The 15,581-nt window shown below is 39.3% G+C and overlaps 2 protein-coding genes across 4 annotated transcripts; one reads left to right on the forward strand and one right to left on the reverse strand.

The window, feature by feature from the left end:
- Positions 1-1,890: 1,890 nt before the first annotated feature.
- On the reverse strand, positions 1,891-3,359 carry anapc13 (anaphase promoting complex subunit 13). 2 transcript variants are annotated; one of them, XM_053478918.1, is made up of 3 exons: positions 3,266-3,359; positions 3,053-3,159; positions 1,891-2,131 (listed from the first exon to the last, which is right to left on the reverse strand). In XM_053478918.1, exons 2-3 carry the CDS (start codon positions 3,149-3,151, stop codon positions 2,006-2,008), a joined length of 225 nt encoding a protein of 74 aa, XP_053334893.1. In that variant the 5' UTR covers positions 3,152-3,159; positions 3,266-3,359; the 3' UTR covers positions 1,891-2,005. The 2 variants fall into 2 exon arrangements, with proteins under 2 accessions (XP_053334893.1, XP_053334894.1); XM_053478919.1 differs by having other exon boundaries at positions 3,255-3,359.
- A 512-nt stretch (positions 3,360-3,871) lies between these two features.
- On the forward strand, positions 3,872-11,114 carry sc5d (sterol-C5-desaturase). 2 transcript variants are annotated; one of them, XM_053478009.1, is made up of 5 exons: positions 3,872-3,932; positions 4,972-5,189; positions 6,617-6,749; positions 8,993-9,093; positions 9,232-11,114. In XM_053478009.1, exons 2-5 carry the CDS (start codon positions 4,980-4,982, stop codon positions 9,643-9,645), a joined length of 858 nt encoding a protein of 285 aa, XP_053333984.1. In that variant the 5' UTR covers positions 3,872-3,932; positions 4,972-4,979; the 3' UTR covers positions 9,646-11,114. The 2 variants fall into 2 exon arrangements, with proteins under 2 accessions (XP_053333984.1, XP_053333983.1); XM_053478008.1 differs by having other exon boundaries at positions 3,922-3,970.
- The last annotated feature ends 4,467 nt before the right edge of the window (positions 11,115-15,581 follow it).

Raw genomic sequence — 15,581 nt, forward strand, 5'->3', positions numbered from 1 at the left:
CAGTTAACAATCTGACTTTACACAAGCATTTATTGAGTTTAACTGTCCAGAAAATGTTTGAAGCACTAAATCATCCCGACTATTATTTTTTTTCTTCAAGGAAGTCGTACATTCTGCTCAATTCAAACGGAAAAAGTTCTCAAGCCACTTCATACTGTACAACTACACTTTTTTTTATCAGAATGTTGCCTGGAGCCTGTCCCAGGAGACTTGGGGCACGAAGGCAGGGTACCAATCCATCACAGGGCAAACACACACATACATACCATAATTACTATGTGCGAATTTGCGAACGCCAATTAACCTAATCTGCAGGTCTTTGACTGTGGGACTAAACCGGAGTACCGAGAGGAAACCCACCAAGTCACAGGATATCATTCAGTTGCTCTTCTGTATTTCTTCTCATTAAAATACATTTTTATAAAATAATTCTTAATCAAGTTGAGTGATGCAGCCGCATGTGAATATTGCCACCTTGTGAAAACTTGATTTCACTTTACCACCACACCCTGAAGAGTTTTATTCCTCATATACATAGCAATTTGATTAGAACTTTCCAATTAACTTATAAATGCCACCTCATATTTTTTATTCATTATTCATGCACTTAAAGTTGTTAAGGATTCACAAAAACAAAGTTATCTCCCGTTATTGCTTCCGAATATCAATTAAACAGCTGTGCAAAAACTTATCGAAGGGTGAATAACATCACAAAGGCTTTTTGCTTAATTTTTTTAAGTAACCGGTGGAGCTTGAAGCTTCATCCAATATGCAAATATTTACGTTCACTCATCGTCTATACCGCTTTATCCTGTATTTAGGCTTGCGTAGGGCCTGGAGCCTATCCCAGGAGACTAAGGGCACAGGGGGGGCGTTACACCCTGGACAGGGTGCCAATCCATTGCAGGGCACACACACAAAAACTTACACACTGCGGGCAATTTGGGAACGGCAATTCTAATCTGCAGGTTTTTGGATTGTGGGAGGAAACCTACCAAGTACGAAAAGAATATGCAAACTCCATGCACACAGAGAAGGGAATCAAACCCGGACCCTAGAGGTGCAAGGCGACAGTGCTAATCACTACACCACCGTGCAGCCATTGAAAATACACTGTCTGGTCATAAAAAGTCACCATTTCAGGAGGGTCAAGTTATTGGGCTTTATCAAGCAAAGAAACCACTAAGGAGATTTCAAATTACTGGAACTTGATTAAGGACCCTTTAACAAATAATGGGAAGGATAGCGCTGAGCCATCAACTTTATGGAAGAAATGTGGAACATCATGAATAGAGATAAAAAATACTTAAAATTGCATAGTATTTAAAAAAAAAAAACATAGCTTTGTTTAAAAGTGACCTCACAGGATTGTGGCTTAACAAATGTGCGGTCGTGAGAAAACCAATTGTTAATGAGACTAATCAGAAAAAAAAGGCTCCAGTTTGCTAGGTCACATAAATATTGGACTTTTCAGAAATATAAAAAGGTTACGTGGTCTGTGACCCTATTCTAGTGTGATGGGCGCATGAGGTTAAGATGGGTAGCTCATGAAGTGATGCACCAATCATGCATCGTGGCCACTGCACAAGTCTCTGGAGGCACTGTTATAATCTCTGGCTGCTTCTGTTGGTTAGGTCTAGGCTCAGCAACGTTCAATAAAATGAAGTCAGCTGACTACCAGGTTATCACATATATGGAGGGTTTTTTTTTTCCTGATGGCAGGAATCATTTTCTGCTCAAACAGGTTTCTTACTGTAGTCTCCAAACATGTTGACTGATTTGAGAAACATTTCCATATAAATATTATTAACAAGTTCATTGTGTACTTTGTGTAATTGTGTTGAGAAGCAAACTGTAGTGTACATGTTTCCTTAAATTCATTCAGACATGTTGATATTTACATACCCAAGTTTAATTTGAAACACAAAATAAACGAACAGTGAGACACACAAACCAACTCAGCAACGTCCATCCAACCTAATAATATAAAATTACACCTAATCATTTATGTCCCAGTACTGGGAGTATTTTCATGTAAACTTTGCAGAGCCAAGTCAGACCACTTCATCTCTTGCTCTTTAACAGACTCGGTGGATCCTCCATTATCCTGCTCGGCTTCTGGAAGTTCACTCTAGAGAAAGATCAAAACAGAAAACCACAATCCATGATTAGCAGAGTTCTTATATGTATTACTCAACTCATGCAACATGTGGGCGTCTGATTAGAACACCAACAACAAGTTCCTGTTTAGTCAACCTCCCAGCCCCATCCCGCTACATAGAGTACTCTACAGTACCTACCTACTTATCTATCTGCCTACTTATCTATGTAGTTAACTGCTTGACTTATCACACACTTTTAATTGGTTTAAGTCAAACCTTCACAGGTTATAAAAATGAATAGTGGCCCTTTATATAGTGGGGAAGGGGTAGCTCTATGGGTAAGGTGTTGGACTGCTGATAAGGAGGTCCCCGCTTCGAGTCCCAATGCCACCAGGCTGCCACTGCTGGACCCTTAAGCAATGGCTTTGACCCCAAATACAATCGGGCGTCAAAAGCTGGCAATCCGACCCGATAAGGAACTGCCACAAAATTGACGGATACATCTCCAGGGGGGCTCATGGACAGTTTCCAGTAGATTGCAATTATCGTCAACTGTAGGTCTCACTCTGCCTCATCTTCCTCAGCCTTCCTTTAAAAACAAAAAATGTTAAATGCTGCCTTTGCTGGTCTTGTCTTGTCTTGCTCCGCATCTCGACCACTTTGTTTTTTCCGGCACTTCCACACACACTTATCTTGGAATCCTGTAAGTTGCATCTCTGCCACCTATAGATAGTCAGCTTCCCTGTCCTTTAAAGCTGACATTCCAGTCCAGTCTTCCTTAAAAAACAACAACAAAAAAACCCTTTAACACTGCCTTTCTGCTACTCTCCCTGATCTTGGAGCTGACGTCATGTCTAGACTCTCCTGCTCTTCAGAAGGACAACAGCCTGTGGTCATGTGTGAGCTCTACATCGATCAAAAGTGTGTGTAGAGAGGTGTGAAGAACTTACCAAAGGAATCGTCACATCTTCGTAGGGCAGCCGATCTTCCCTCCAGGCATCATCAGTCAGATCCAGGACTCTGCCATCCCTCTGAACTTCACTGTCCATCAGCCGAGCTGTGAGCAAAGCGCGATAAAGTTACACTACAACACAGAGAGCCTTAAATAAACCCAATCAACAGCACTGTTTATGTCCATATCTCATTTTATACCCTTCCTGCACCTTTTAAAGCTAGCGAAACAGAATATCCACAGGAAAAACAATTATCCGTCTAGTGTGGTCAAATCCAACTAGCAAACGTTATTTGCCTATCCGTATTCCGAAAAACAAAGAATCCTGCTCTAGGATTGGCTAATCACGCTTTGCCCTGCCGGGAAAGTAGGGTTACTAGCCAATCCCAAAGCAGGGAGGGCGGGGTTTATACAAATACGGGCGGTAAAGTACAGTGAGTCGTCAGGTCGCGTTTTGATGACGTATTTCCGCTGCTTTTTTTTTTTTTTTTTTGCGTTTGTCGCTTTCATATTATTATCATCACCATTACTATGGGGCACATTGAGCAATTCAAATAAAAAAGGGGAAAATTACAAAACAAGTATTATAAAATACAGTATAGCCACAGATTATTTGTTATACAATTAAATATTAATAAATATTAAATATTAGTTTTTTTTTAAATATATATATGATTATATTGAATACTAATGTTTCTTTAAATGTTTCCTCGGACCCATAACACCATGAGCAGATCTAGTCTTTGGCCAATCATTGCTAAGCGCGGTGGTGACGTCACACAGAAGTGAGGCGCTATTGGCTGCCTGTGCGGGCTGTAGCGAATCAGGCGTGTGTACAAAGCCCGTGAGCGCACGAGCTCCAGCGCCGAGCTGAACAGGTATGACTGCAGTGATTCCTCTTTATAGAGATCTCAAGGTAAATAGATTCAATTCAGGCTATGAAAGTCAAATATTTCACCTTTTATTCATGTAAATGGTACTGCAGTGTATTTAAAGTCTAACTGGTCAGGAGGTGCTGATGAATTTTATGCATTTCTGTAGTTCTAATTAAGACTGAGACTTGTGTGTTCTACATTAAGACTTGTTATTGTTGTTTGTTGATATGTTGAAGTTTTCTGTAAGAGATCTGATTTAACATTGTTAGGGCTTTATAACAGTCAGGTGTTTAGCTGTAACTAAGTTTTCTGACATGGGAAAAGTCTTGTTTAACTCTAGGGAGAAAATAGAGACTGAATGGAAATTCAATTCAATTCAATTTTATTTATATAGCGCTTTTAACAATGGTCATTGTCCCAAAGCAGCAATAAAAAAATCGATAAATCGATAAATAAGTAAATAGATAGTTAGTACAGGGGCTCAGCAACCAAACTAAATGCAGTGTGGTATCTACTGTACCAGAAGTGCAAATCGTAGTGCATATTCATCAGTATCAGTACAATACAATGTTTCAAGGACGTTCCACATCATCTGTGTTACCTGTTACTTTAAACCGATTATAAAAGTTTTTACCTTTCTTGAAGAAATCTGAATACTGTTGTGGTATAATAAGAAGGTACTTCCTATTGAAACAGGAGTGCTCACAGTTGCATTCCCTGTTATGGTAACGTCCATAGGAACTTTGAACTTAAACCTAACTGTGGATTGTTTTTACTTGAAACCAATCGGTCTCTCAGGATCAATGTAAAGCTGTCAAGCCACACCTTAGCAACAACTTTAGAACACCTTAGTAGACTGTCATTGTAAAGTGTCCCAAAGGCCAGACTTTTGCCTCAGCAAATTTTCTTCAGAAAATGTACCCGTCTAGGATAGTTTTTAATATTCATATTATTTTCTCTTTCTGAAACTAAATGTAGGTTTCTGTAACAAACTTTATTCTGCTTCTTATAACTTTCTTTTGTCCCATTGTTCATGTGACAGAATCAAGCATGGACCTGGTACTGAATTTTGCCGACTCTCATTTCTTCACCCCGTACGTGTACCCGACGTCCTGGCCTGAAGACGAGCCTCTCCGACAGATCATCGGGCTGCTGGTGGTCACCAACCTTGGCGCCGCAATTCTGTATCTTGGCCTGGGAGCTTTAAGCTACTACTTCATCTTTGACCACAGTTTAATGAAACACCCTCAGTTTTTAGAGGTCAGTTTTTCATGGTTATTTTTTCCCTTTCTTATACTGTAGATTAAATGACATCATAAAGTTTGAGCCTACTATTAATTATTAATAGACATTGCCTCCAAACTGCTTTAAAGAAATGCAGACGCAGCTTTTTATTTAGATGCATAATGAACAAGCCTGAAGTAACAGTGGAGAGGGAAAACTGCATGAGACAACATTAAGAGAAGAGACAATCAGACAATGCTAGGTGTGTTCACACGAGGACAAGTACCATGTTCTTTATGTTTACTAAAACAGCTCTGAGGTAAAAAATCTCTCCAAGTGAAAATTTCCACAGCCGGCTGTTTTTTGGATGTAAAGCGTCCAGGTGTCCAGGTGTGACCATCCACAGCAGCAGAATATGACCCAGAAAGTGTAGAAATTCCAAGCAGAAATAGCATCAGAATGAATCTGACCGGTCCGTAGGTCAAGATGAGCAGTGGCAGTAGAGTTGTCAGGATTGACAGCGTTTCCCCACCAACTGGGAAGAATTAATCTCTAACATAGTATCTCAGCATGTGTACTGAGTACAGCTGTCAAAAAAGTGCTATCATCCATATATAAATGTCTTGCCAATCCTCACATCAAAGGGTCCTGGAGAAGCTCAAAATCACCACTTTCACCAGTACAAATGGAAAAAAAATTCTGCTAGGTTTCATCTGAGCATAAGCCACCACCCAGATAAATCTGTCTAGCTGTGGTTAGGTGGCCTTGGAGTACAATCAGTGCAGTAAGTCCACAAAGTTCCGTTCCAGGAGCGCGTTCGTAAACTGGATTCGTTTGTAAGTCCGGCAAAGTGAATCGTGTATACCTTAGACATAAATATATACAAAATAAAGCATAAAAAAACACACACACACCCAGGTTTGTTGTTTTAGTTCCGCATTATACTCTCGCATAGTACTCCAAATACAGTACACCTCGTTTAAAGGGAGCCAGGGAAGGTGGAGGAGAACGCTTTGTGGAGTTTACTGCACGCTAGCTTAAACAAACGCCATTTTGTCTCTGAGCTGTTTTGGACTGTGAACCCTGTCTCATTGTGGATTTCTCGAAATTAGGATTACAGTATTCACCATCAGGACAGCTTTATAGGACAGCCATTTTCCATCATCATGCTTCTGGACATTGAAAGCAGTGAGATCGACTCATTTCTCCCGCACCCCCACACACAAACATGCAATATACCGGACATTTTATACATTCATTTACACACTGAAAATGTTTTATAAGATTGCAGTGCACCAGACAAAAAGATTTATTTTTGTAAAATTTATCTGAACTACTTCCGCGATTTGTTCACATCTATAAATGTTCATAGATTTGCGGTCCATTTATATCTGCAGCTTTTAGTAACTCATTTCCAAATACAATGTGAAAATGTTTTTTCTCTTGTTTTTTGTACCCAATAGAACCAGGTGAGACGTGAAATAAAGTATGCTCTGACATCTTTGCCGTGGATCAGCATCCCCACAGTTGCACTGTTCTTTGCTGAAGTTCGAGGCTACAGCAAGCTCTACGACAATGTTAGTGAATCTCCACTGGGTAAGTCTCTCTGTTTCTCTCTCTCTCTCTCTCTCGGGTCTCCCTAGGTGTGAGCATGTGACTGCTCCTGATGAGAACACTCCAGTTTGTATTTATGAAACTTGAATTCACAAAGGTTTTCTTTTACGTATTAAGGTTAAGGGTAGGGTTAAGTTAATAGTTACAGTGGTGTGAAAAACTATTTGCCCCCTTCCTGATTTCTTATTCTTTTGCATGTTTGTCACACAAAATGTTTCTGATCATCAAACACATTTAACTATTAGTCAAAGATAATATAATTGAACAAAAAATGCAGTTTTTAAATGATGGTTTTTATTATTTAGGGAGAAAAAAAATCCAAACCTACATGGCCCTGTGTGAAAAAGTGATTGCCCCCCTTGTTAAAAAATAACTTAACTGTAGTTTATCATACCTGAGTTCAATTTCTGTAGTCACCCCCAGGCCTGATTACTGCCACACCTGTTTCAATCAAGAAATCACTTAAATAGAAGCTACCTGACACAGAGAAGTAGACCTAAAGCACCTCAAAAGCTAGACATCATGCCAAGATCCAAAGAAATTCAGAAAAAAATGAGAACAAAAGTAATTGAGATCTATCAGGCTGGTAAAGGTTATAAAGCCATTTCTAAAGCTTTGGGACTTCAGCGAACCACAGTGAGAGCCATTATCCACAAATGGCAAAAACATGGAACAGTGGTGAACCTTCCCAGGAGTGGCCAGCCGACCAAAATTACCCCAAGAGCGCAGAGACAACTCATCCGAGAGGCCACAAAAGACCCCAGGACAACAACTAAAGAACTGCAGGCCTCACTTGCCTCAATTAAGGTCAGTGTTCACGACTCCACCATAAGAAAGAGACTGGGCAAAAACGGCCTGCATGGCAGATTTCCAAGGCGCAAACCACTTAAGCAAAAAGAACATTAAGGCTCGTCTCAATTTTGCTAAAAAACATCTCAATGATTGCCAAGACTTTTGGGAAAATACCTTGTGGACCGACGAGACAAAAGTTGAACTTTTTGGAAGGTGCGTGTCCCGTTACATCTGGCGTAAAAGTAACACAGCATTTCAGAAAAAGAACACCATACCAACAGTGAAATATGGGGGTGGTAGTGTGATGGTCTGGGGTTGTTTTGCTGCTTCAGGACCTGGAAGGCTTGCTGTGATAGATGGAACCATGAATTCTACTGTCTACCAAAAAATCCTGAAGGAGAATGTCCGTCGTGTGCGTGCGTGCGTGCGTGCGTGCGTGCGTGCGTGCGTGCGTGCGTGCGTCAGACAGACACAGTCTGTCTGTCTGTCTGTCTGTCTGTCTGACTGATCCTGATTCTGCACTTTGTTCCTTATTCACCTGCCAAGACTGATAGCCAGTGCGTGATAACCCGGATATCTCTGTATTTTTGTATTCTAAACATTTAAGCCAAATAGTTTAAGACATAACCAACACTTTCTAAATGTCTAGAAAGTGGATGTATTTTTTTTTTTTTTTTTTTTATACATTTGTGCAACAAGTTCAGTCCAAACCTCTTTACAGATCACAGCCTTTCAAACTTTGGCTTGTGTGTATGTTTAATTTTTCTAAACTTTACACTGTACCTGACTATACCTGTCTTCTTGAAATGTCACACATTTATTTTAAAACTCCAGCTTTAGTGTCACTTCTCCCACTTTATCAGTTAAAACCACAAGCAGGCTAGAGATGATTACAAATCCTAAGCGAATTTTCAGTGTATGTGTAATGCTGTGTCTTTAACGTGGGTGGAGCTGATCTTAGTATACATAACCATTCACGTTTAGTTTTCTTTGCTATATTAAATTAAATTATTATACATTATATACATATACATTATATAAAAATGGCTTTTTTTTTTGTCTTATTAACTTATGGCTAGTGTTTGTAGCTATTACATTGTAATTGATAAGCTGCCCTAATTTAAATCACCAACTGCACTATATCAATAAGTAGATAAAAAGCCTGACATGTCATTCTTTAATGAATATAAAAAAAAATAAAAATATCGACAGATTGCTTTGGTATAACGAATAAAAACACTTTAGGATGTTAATTTAAAATAATCATAAAGTAACTCTGGGCTGCATTGCACCAGCAACTGCATTGATTATTTCCCCCAATAACAGCGCAACAGAAAAGTCAATTGAAGAAATGTATTTTTATTTTTGTACTGTTTATTAGCTTCAATATTTCTAGCTCTTTTTAATTTTTTTTTAACTTTCTGGTTTTTCAGGTTGGCCAGGATTGATCTTCAGCATGTTTTCCTTCCTCTTTTTCACCGATATGTGCATCTACTGGATTCACAGATTTCTTCATCACAAACTGATCTATAAGGTAATTTCTGATCTACAGTATGTACACTGTCTAGCCAAAAAAAAAAGCAAAGCAAAGAAATTAAATGTGGCTGAAATTCAAAATCATGCCATCATAAACCTTTTTTTTTTTGTCCCAATTCTTCTAAATTGGGTTCAGCGTTTCCACAAACCACACCACATCTGGAAGATCACGACTCCGTTTGCCAGCCACGCTTTCCACCCAGTAGACGGCTTTCTTCAGGGAATGCCCTACCACATCTACCCTTTCCTCTTCCCCCTGCACAAAGTCCTCTACCTGGGCCTCTATGTGTTTGTCAACGTATGGACCATCTCCATTCACGATGGAGACTACCGGGTTCCTCGGATGCTGGAGAAATTCATCAACGGAGCTGCACACCATACTGATCACCATCTGTTTTTTGACTATAACTACGGTCAGTATTTCACGCTGTGGGATCGCCTCGGAGGCTCGTACAGACCTCCGTCAGCTCTGATGGGGAACGGGCCACTTGACTGTGTCAGGAACCTGAAGAGTTCGTTAAGGAAGCATGCTATTGAGAAAGAAGAGTAGCTCGGCTGCATTTTAGCATTGTTCTTTTATAAAAATATCCTTTTACTGAAAAGTCTTCAGTATTTAAAGGGTCTGTCTCTTTTTCATCAAAGATATGTGCTGGTAATCATTTTGCGTAGGTTCTACTTTTTCCAAACATTTTTGCCACCCTTTAACAGAATCTCTGGACTGCATGCGAACTTCGAAAAGATTTTGATTAAAACTGGCACTGGGTGTGATATTACAGTACTACATGAATTTGGTATCATAAAAAAAAAGTCTGTAAACCAAAGGATTTGCCTTTAACTGATACTGAAATTAATCAAAATAAAATTAAACTATTATATTTTTCATTACAAACCTTTTTATGTTCCTCAGACCGATTCAGTTTTATTAAACTATGGTTCTATATAAAGCCTTTAGCTTGAAAAGCAGGAGACACAGTAACATTGAATACAGGAGCCTTTAATGAATTCCACTATTTTTAGTAACTTGCCAATGATATGCTTTTAAAAAATACAGCATTGAGGATAAGAACTAAAGTGAATTCTTGCCAATGTCCTTTGAACTGCATTAAAAAAAACTTGTCTTTGTAAGAGAAACTGTGAAATTTACACAGTTTACTTTAATTCATCATTATGAATCATTATGGTGTAATAATTAATTAAGGCACCTTTTTAGCTGCTAGTTTTGCTTTGTGCAATCTGCAATCATTACATGCACTTTATTGCTAAATGTATAATCACATTTTTCCCAAATGGTTGGAAGCATCCAGTTGTATAGAATGTCTTTGGATGCTGCAGCATGAAGATTTCCCTTTACCCGAGCTAAGCGACTTCACATAGTTCCATCATGACTATCAAGCCTCATAAGGACATGGTTTGTTCAGATTGGCGTGGAGAGAACTTGAGAGTCCTGCACAGAGCCCTGACCTAAACTGCACTGATAATCTTTGAAATGAACTGGATTGCCGACTGCGTCTCAGACTTCCTCGCCCTGACATTCACAGCTGACCTCACTGATGCTTTTGAGGCTAAATGGACACGATTCCCCACAGCTCCAAAATCAAAAGCCTTCCCACAAGATTGAAGGTTATTAAAACAGCAAAGAGAGACTAAAACCAGAATAAGGTATTTATGAAAGCATGTATGAGCATTATGTTCAGGTGAGGGCGAACCTTTGGCCATGTAGTAGTTTCATAAAATAACAGGAAAGAGATCATATAAATTGAATTGTAAGTGATATTAACCAAATACATTTGGAAGTCTAAGTCTTAAGATATTTAAAACCTCATTACAGTTGGAGGTGTGTGTGATTATTTAGGTAAAAGGATTTTAAACTAGTAGCTAAGCTACTGTTGGTGGCACGGTGGCTTAGTGTTTAGCACTTTGCACCACCAGGTTCTGGGTTCTATTCCTGCGTCAGGTCTGTGTGCATGGAGTCGGTTTGTTCTCCCCATGCTCATTGGGTTTCCTCCAGGTTCTCTGGTTTTCTCCATCTTTATAAGATTTGCAAGACAGTCCACCACCTTCAGGGTTTATTCTTCTCATCTTTTAGCTGTAAAAATGGAAACTAATTTCTTTGTCAGTTGCTAACTATGGGTCACCCGCTCAACGCTAGTTCCACCAGTCGCAGAAGGATATGATAAATAAACAAACAAATTAATAATTTATCGATAATGAGAAGTTATACTGTGATATATTTGATTCTTGCGCTGCGCCCTTGTGCATACGACCACATCACAGCCATGCTTATATGCAGCACAACAGCACGCGCTCTGATATTATATAGATCTGGTGCAAAACTAAAAAGCAAATAGAACACAAATTACATTTTCGATAAAAGGAAATTTGTAGAACTTTGACATTTTTTCATGTTTTATTGTCATATGCACAGTAAGGAAACCTGTTCCCCCCTGTACAATGAAATTCTCCCTTTGCTGCCCCCCTAATGAATACTGATGAAAAAGTAGAAAATAAGCATAAAAATAGAAAAAGATTTGCCGGAATTACGACTTGCTTGTATATCTCTTCCTGTATGTGTGTTCAACTCTGTGAATAAGTGAAGAGTTTCAGTATGATCAAAATGTATTTTGCCAATAAAAAAAGATCATTTGAATTCATTATAATATTCATGGTGCTATTAAAGCTAATATATATATTTATTATTTTTTTCACAGTTAAATGATTGAGGTGATCAAACACATTTAAATATTACACAGGTTATTACAAGATAAACCGGTTAAATGCAAAATACTGTTTTTAAATGATGGTTTCATTTATTAAGAGAAAGAAGCTGTCCAAACCTACCTGGCCTTATGTGAAAAAGTAATTGTCCCCTAAACCCAATAAACGGCACTGAGTCTTTCACATTGCTGTGGAATTTTGGCTCACTCTTTTTTGCAGAAATGTTTTTTATTCACCCACCACCTCTGATGAAATATGCCTCGTGAAAATGAAAGGTGGATTCTTGGATAATTTCTTGGATAGAAAAATATAAACAGACATGCAGACAAGAAAATCCACTTCAGTATTTCAAACAGTTTTTTTTTTTTTTACCTTCTGTTTTTTCAGGTAATGATATTATAAATCTAAGAATACTAAACCGCATACAGTAAACTGCACCTTTAATATTGTAAATTCTATTAATTTCTACTTCATATTAAAGTGGGATTGTTCTTCTGCAGAATGAACAGTAGAGTGTGCTGTGGATTCAAGTTTTTTCTTTTTTCAGTGTCTGATTTAATCTGCACGTTTTCAGCTCAACGTCTATTTTTTCTTTCTGGGAGACCTTTCAGTTTTAAATGTGTGTATGTTTGCTCTTGTTAATCGACCTCAGAATTACATGTACAGCATGTCTGTTCCCTCCTGCTGCTTCAGATTTAAACAGCCTTTTTTTCGGGGGGGTAACCATTTTAATTATAGAGCTTCACTGAAAATTTTATTTTTTTATATCGTACATATGTGCCTTAAGAGATAAATAAAGCCATAATCAGATGAGCTGTGTTTTTTTAATTGTTCGAATAAAACCAGCAAGATAACAGCTGCGACAATCACCATAAGCCAAATGAAAACATCCAGGCCGCTTAATTTGTATCTATGGCAACAGGTCTCGACTCCCGACACTTCACAAAGGCTTGGGCTGAACACATTTGCATAGAAACAGCAGACTGAATCAACACGACTCCCCTGGGGTTGGCTGTACAGTCTGACAGGCACTTGAGTTTTGTGATACAATTGGCACAATGTGCACAAGTCCATCACTTGATCGAGAATGACCTGGTCAACGTTTTACCATTGTGTCGCGCAGACACCTGGGTTTGAACAGGCTCTGAATCGTGAGCGCAAATAGCTGTGCATAGTTTAGATGAGAGTTTCACTCTGGCAAAAAAAGGCCGTCCAGCAATCCTCGGATTCATCACACCACATCGCCAGATGACATTATTAGCACATGCATCAAGCCTTTTGGAAGAAGCTGAGTCACTTGCTGTCTCCAGATGAAGACTTAAGACCTACTTCTTCACTGGACAAAAGAAATATCCATCCTGAAGGACAATACATTTGATATGGAAATTTTTGTGATATGCCAATAGGGTACCATCAAGGTAGCAGTTGACTTTTACCTTGTTGATATTATTATATTATATTATTATAGGAGGATGATAGTAGGCATATAAGGTGAAATGGATAAAATTCTAATTTTATCTGTCACGTACACAAGCATACACAGTATAATATGCATTATAGAATGCATAAAAGATCCAAATGACCTGTTCGTGACCTAGAAGGAAAGATAAAATAAAAGAAAGAAACAAAATGTAAAATTTCAAACCCACAAATTAACAAATTTACAAGTTACAATAAAATCTATTTAAAAAAGAAATAAAGCAGGACAGTGGCTTAGTGGTTATCACTGTCGCCTTGCACCTCCAGGGTTCGGGTTCGATTCCTGCGTCAGGTCTGTGTGCCTGGAGTGTGCATGTTCTCCCTGTGCTTGGTGGGTTTCTTCCGAGTTCTCCGGTTTCCTCTCACAGTCATGGAGATTAGGCTGATTGGCGTTCCCGAATTGCCTGTAGTATGTTAATGTGTGTGTGTGTGCGTGTGTCTATGTGTGTGTGCGCGTGCGTGTGTGCGTGTGTGTGTGTGTGTGTGTGTGTGTGTGTGTGCGTGTGTGTGCCCTGCGATGGATTGGCACCCTGTCCAGTGTGTACCCTTCCTCATGCCCCAGGTCTCCTGGGAAAGGGCTCCAGGCCCCTCACGAACCTGCATACAGGATAAAGCAGTATAGAAGGTGAGTAAGTGAGTAAGCGAGTAAAATATAAATATATAAAATGTATAAAATAAACAGAATGTGCAGAATTCTATTTTAGCTTCCAAAAAACAAAAAAGATTCTATCTCAATTTGTCATTTTTTTTGTCCCAGCATGCACTAATACCACATTTGGTTTACAAAGTGTGAATTTGTGAAGTCTTGTGAACCTAGCAACTAAATTGAAATGCGTGTAACTCTAGCTGTGATAAATTATATAGTTTTACCTTCTCGGAACAATGAATTCTATAGTCAGTGTTATAAAATCTAACAAGCAACTATGTTTGTATTTTTGTATGTTCGACTTTGCTTACCTTTGATGTGACCAGTGTCGATTGGGTTGGGGAGTCCTGAGGTTCCAGGTAGGATGTTTAGGATATTTTTGGGGGGTTTTGGAGGTGAGACATCACAGGTTATGACCATTAGTTGAACGGTGCACAATCGCTCTCTAGCAAGATTTTAGTTTGATAGTATTCTTATGGGGCGGCTCGCTGGTGTAGTTAGCACTGTCGCCTTGCACCTCCAGGGTCCGTGTTTGATTCCCAGCCAGGCTTGATTCCCATCTCTGTGTGCATGGAGCTTGCATGTTCTCTCTGTGCTTGGTGGGTTTCCTCCGGGTATACCAGTTTCCTCCGACAGTCTGATGACCTGCAGATAAGGCTATTTGGTGTTCCCATAGTGTGTGTGTGTGTGTGTGTGTGTGTGTGTGTGTATGAATGTGTGCCCTGCAATGGATAGGCACCCTGTCCAGGGTGTAACCCACCTCGTGTCCTACCACAAAGTAACAACTCTTACCTTTCAATAAGTAACACAATATGGCCAAGAATTCAATAGACCCATTTCTGTTTATCCAGCAAACTGGAATAAACCTATCTAGTAGGATGTTCATATAAGCACATATATAGGTGTGATGGTTAGGTGTCCAAAAGATTTAGTGCATGTACCCATATATACAACACTCCCGAGATATACACACGGCAGCCTGTATACACTCTTGGGTGGAAAAAAAAGCTTGATTAAGTTGTCCTTTAGAGGTTGTTTCATGGTGTTTCTCTACCAAAGCCGGTCCAAATTAGAAACCTTTAGGTCCTCTTTAATATACAAGCGACCCCTTGAAGAAGTGTCGTTTAATGATTACACTACTGTTGCTGTGCAGTTTTGTCTTGCACTTCAGAAACTAACCAGTCGGGACCAAACCAGTACAGGATCTCTTCTATGCAGAGATTATTTGGGCTCCTCAACACAGCAGTGACACAAAGGTGTTTAAAAAGACTACTGCGTCTGAATCACTCATACCAGCAGCACACACACCACCAAGTCAGTGTCACTGCTGTGCTGAGAATGAGCCATCACCCAAGTAATATCTGGCCAGCAGTGGTCCTGTGGTGGTCACTGTGTGTTGATGGATGAGGGAGGCAACCTGATAAACTGCAGAGCACAGATGGGGTACGGCCGGACAAGGGCACCTATATGCTAGCAAACCTAGTGAATTGTACCCGTGAAGAATGAGTCCAAATTGTGCTCTAAATTTTTGAATGAAATAGCGACAATAACAATAGTGATTATTTGTATATATATACACTATACAGTATTGTCAAAGTCCTTTTTTTTTGTACAAACTGTTATACATGTATGCAGCATATTATGTA

This window comes from Clarias gariepinus, chromosome 19 (genome assembly GCF_024256425.1).
Source record: "Clarias gariepinus isolate MV-2021 ecotype Netherlands chromosome 19, CGAR_prim_01v2, whole genome shotgun sequence".
In the NCBI taxonomy this organism is placed as follows: Eukaryota; Metazoa; Chordata; class Actinopteri; order Siluriformes; family Clariidae; genus Clarias; species Clarias gariepinus.

What these genes read in the sequence shown, in the direction of transcription:
- anapc13 (XM_053478918.1), bottom strand. Translation starts at nt 3,151, where the DNA reads ATGGACAGTGAAGTTCAGAGGGATGGCAGAGTCCTGGATCTGACTGAT. An exon ending in AAGATGTGACGATTCCTTTG is followed by an intron (nt 2,132 to 3,052) that starts GTAAGTTCTTCA and finishes ATCTTTCTCTAG; the next exon opens with AGTGAACTTCCAGAAGCCGA.
- sc5d (XM_053478009.1), top strand. Translation starts at nt 4,980, where the DNA reads ATGGACCTGGTACTGAATTTTGCCGACTCTCATTTCTTCACCCCGTAC. An exon ending in TGTTAGTGAATCTCCACTGG is followed by an intron (nt 6,750 to 8,992) that starts GTAAGTCTCTCT and finishes CTGGTTTTTCAG; the next exon opens with GTTGGCCAGGATTGATCTTC. An exon ending in ATCACAAACTGATCTATAAG is followed by an intron (nt 9,094 to 9,231) that starts GTAATTTCTGAT and finishes AATTGGGTTCAG; the next exon opens with CGTTTCCACAAACCACACCA.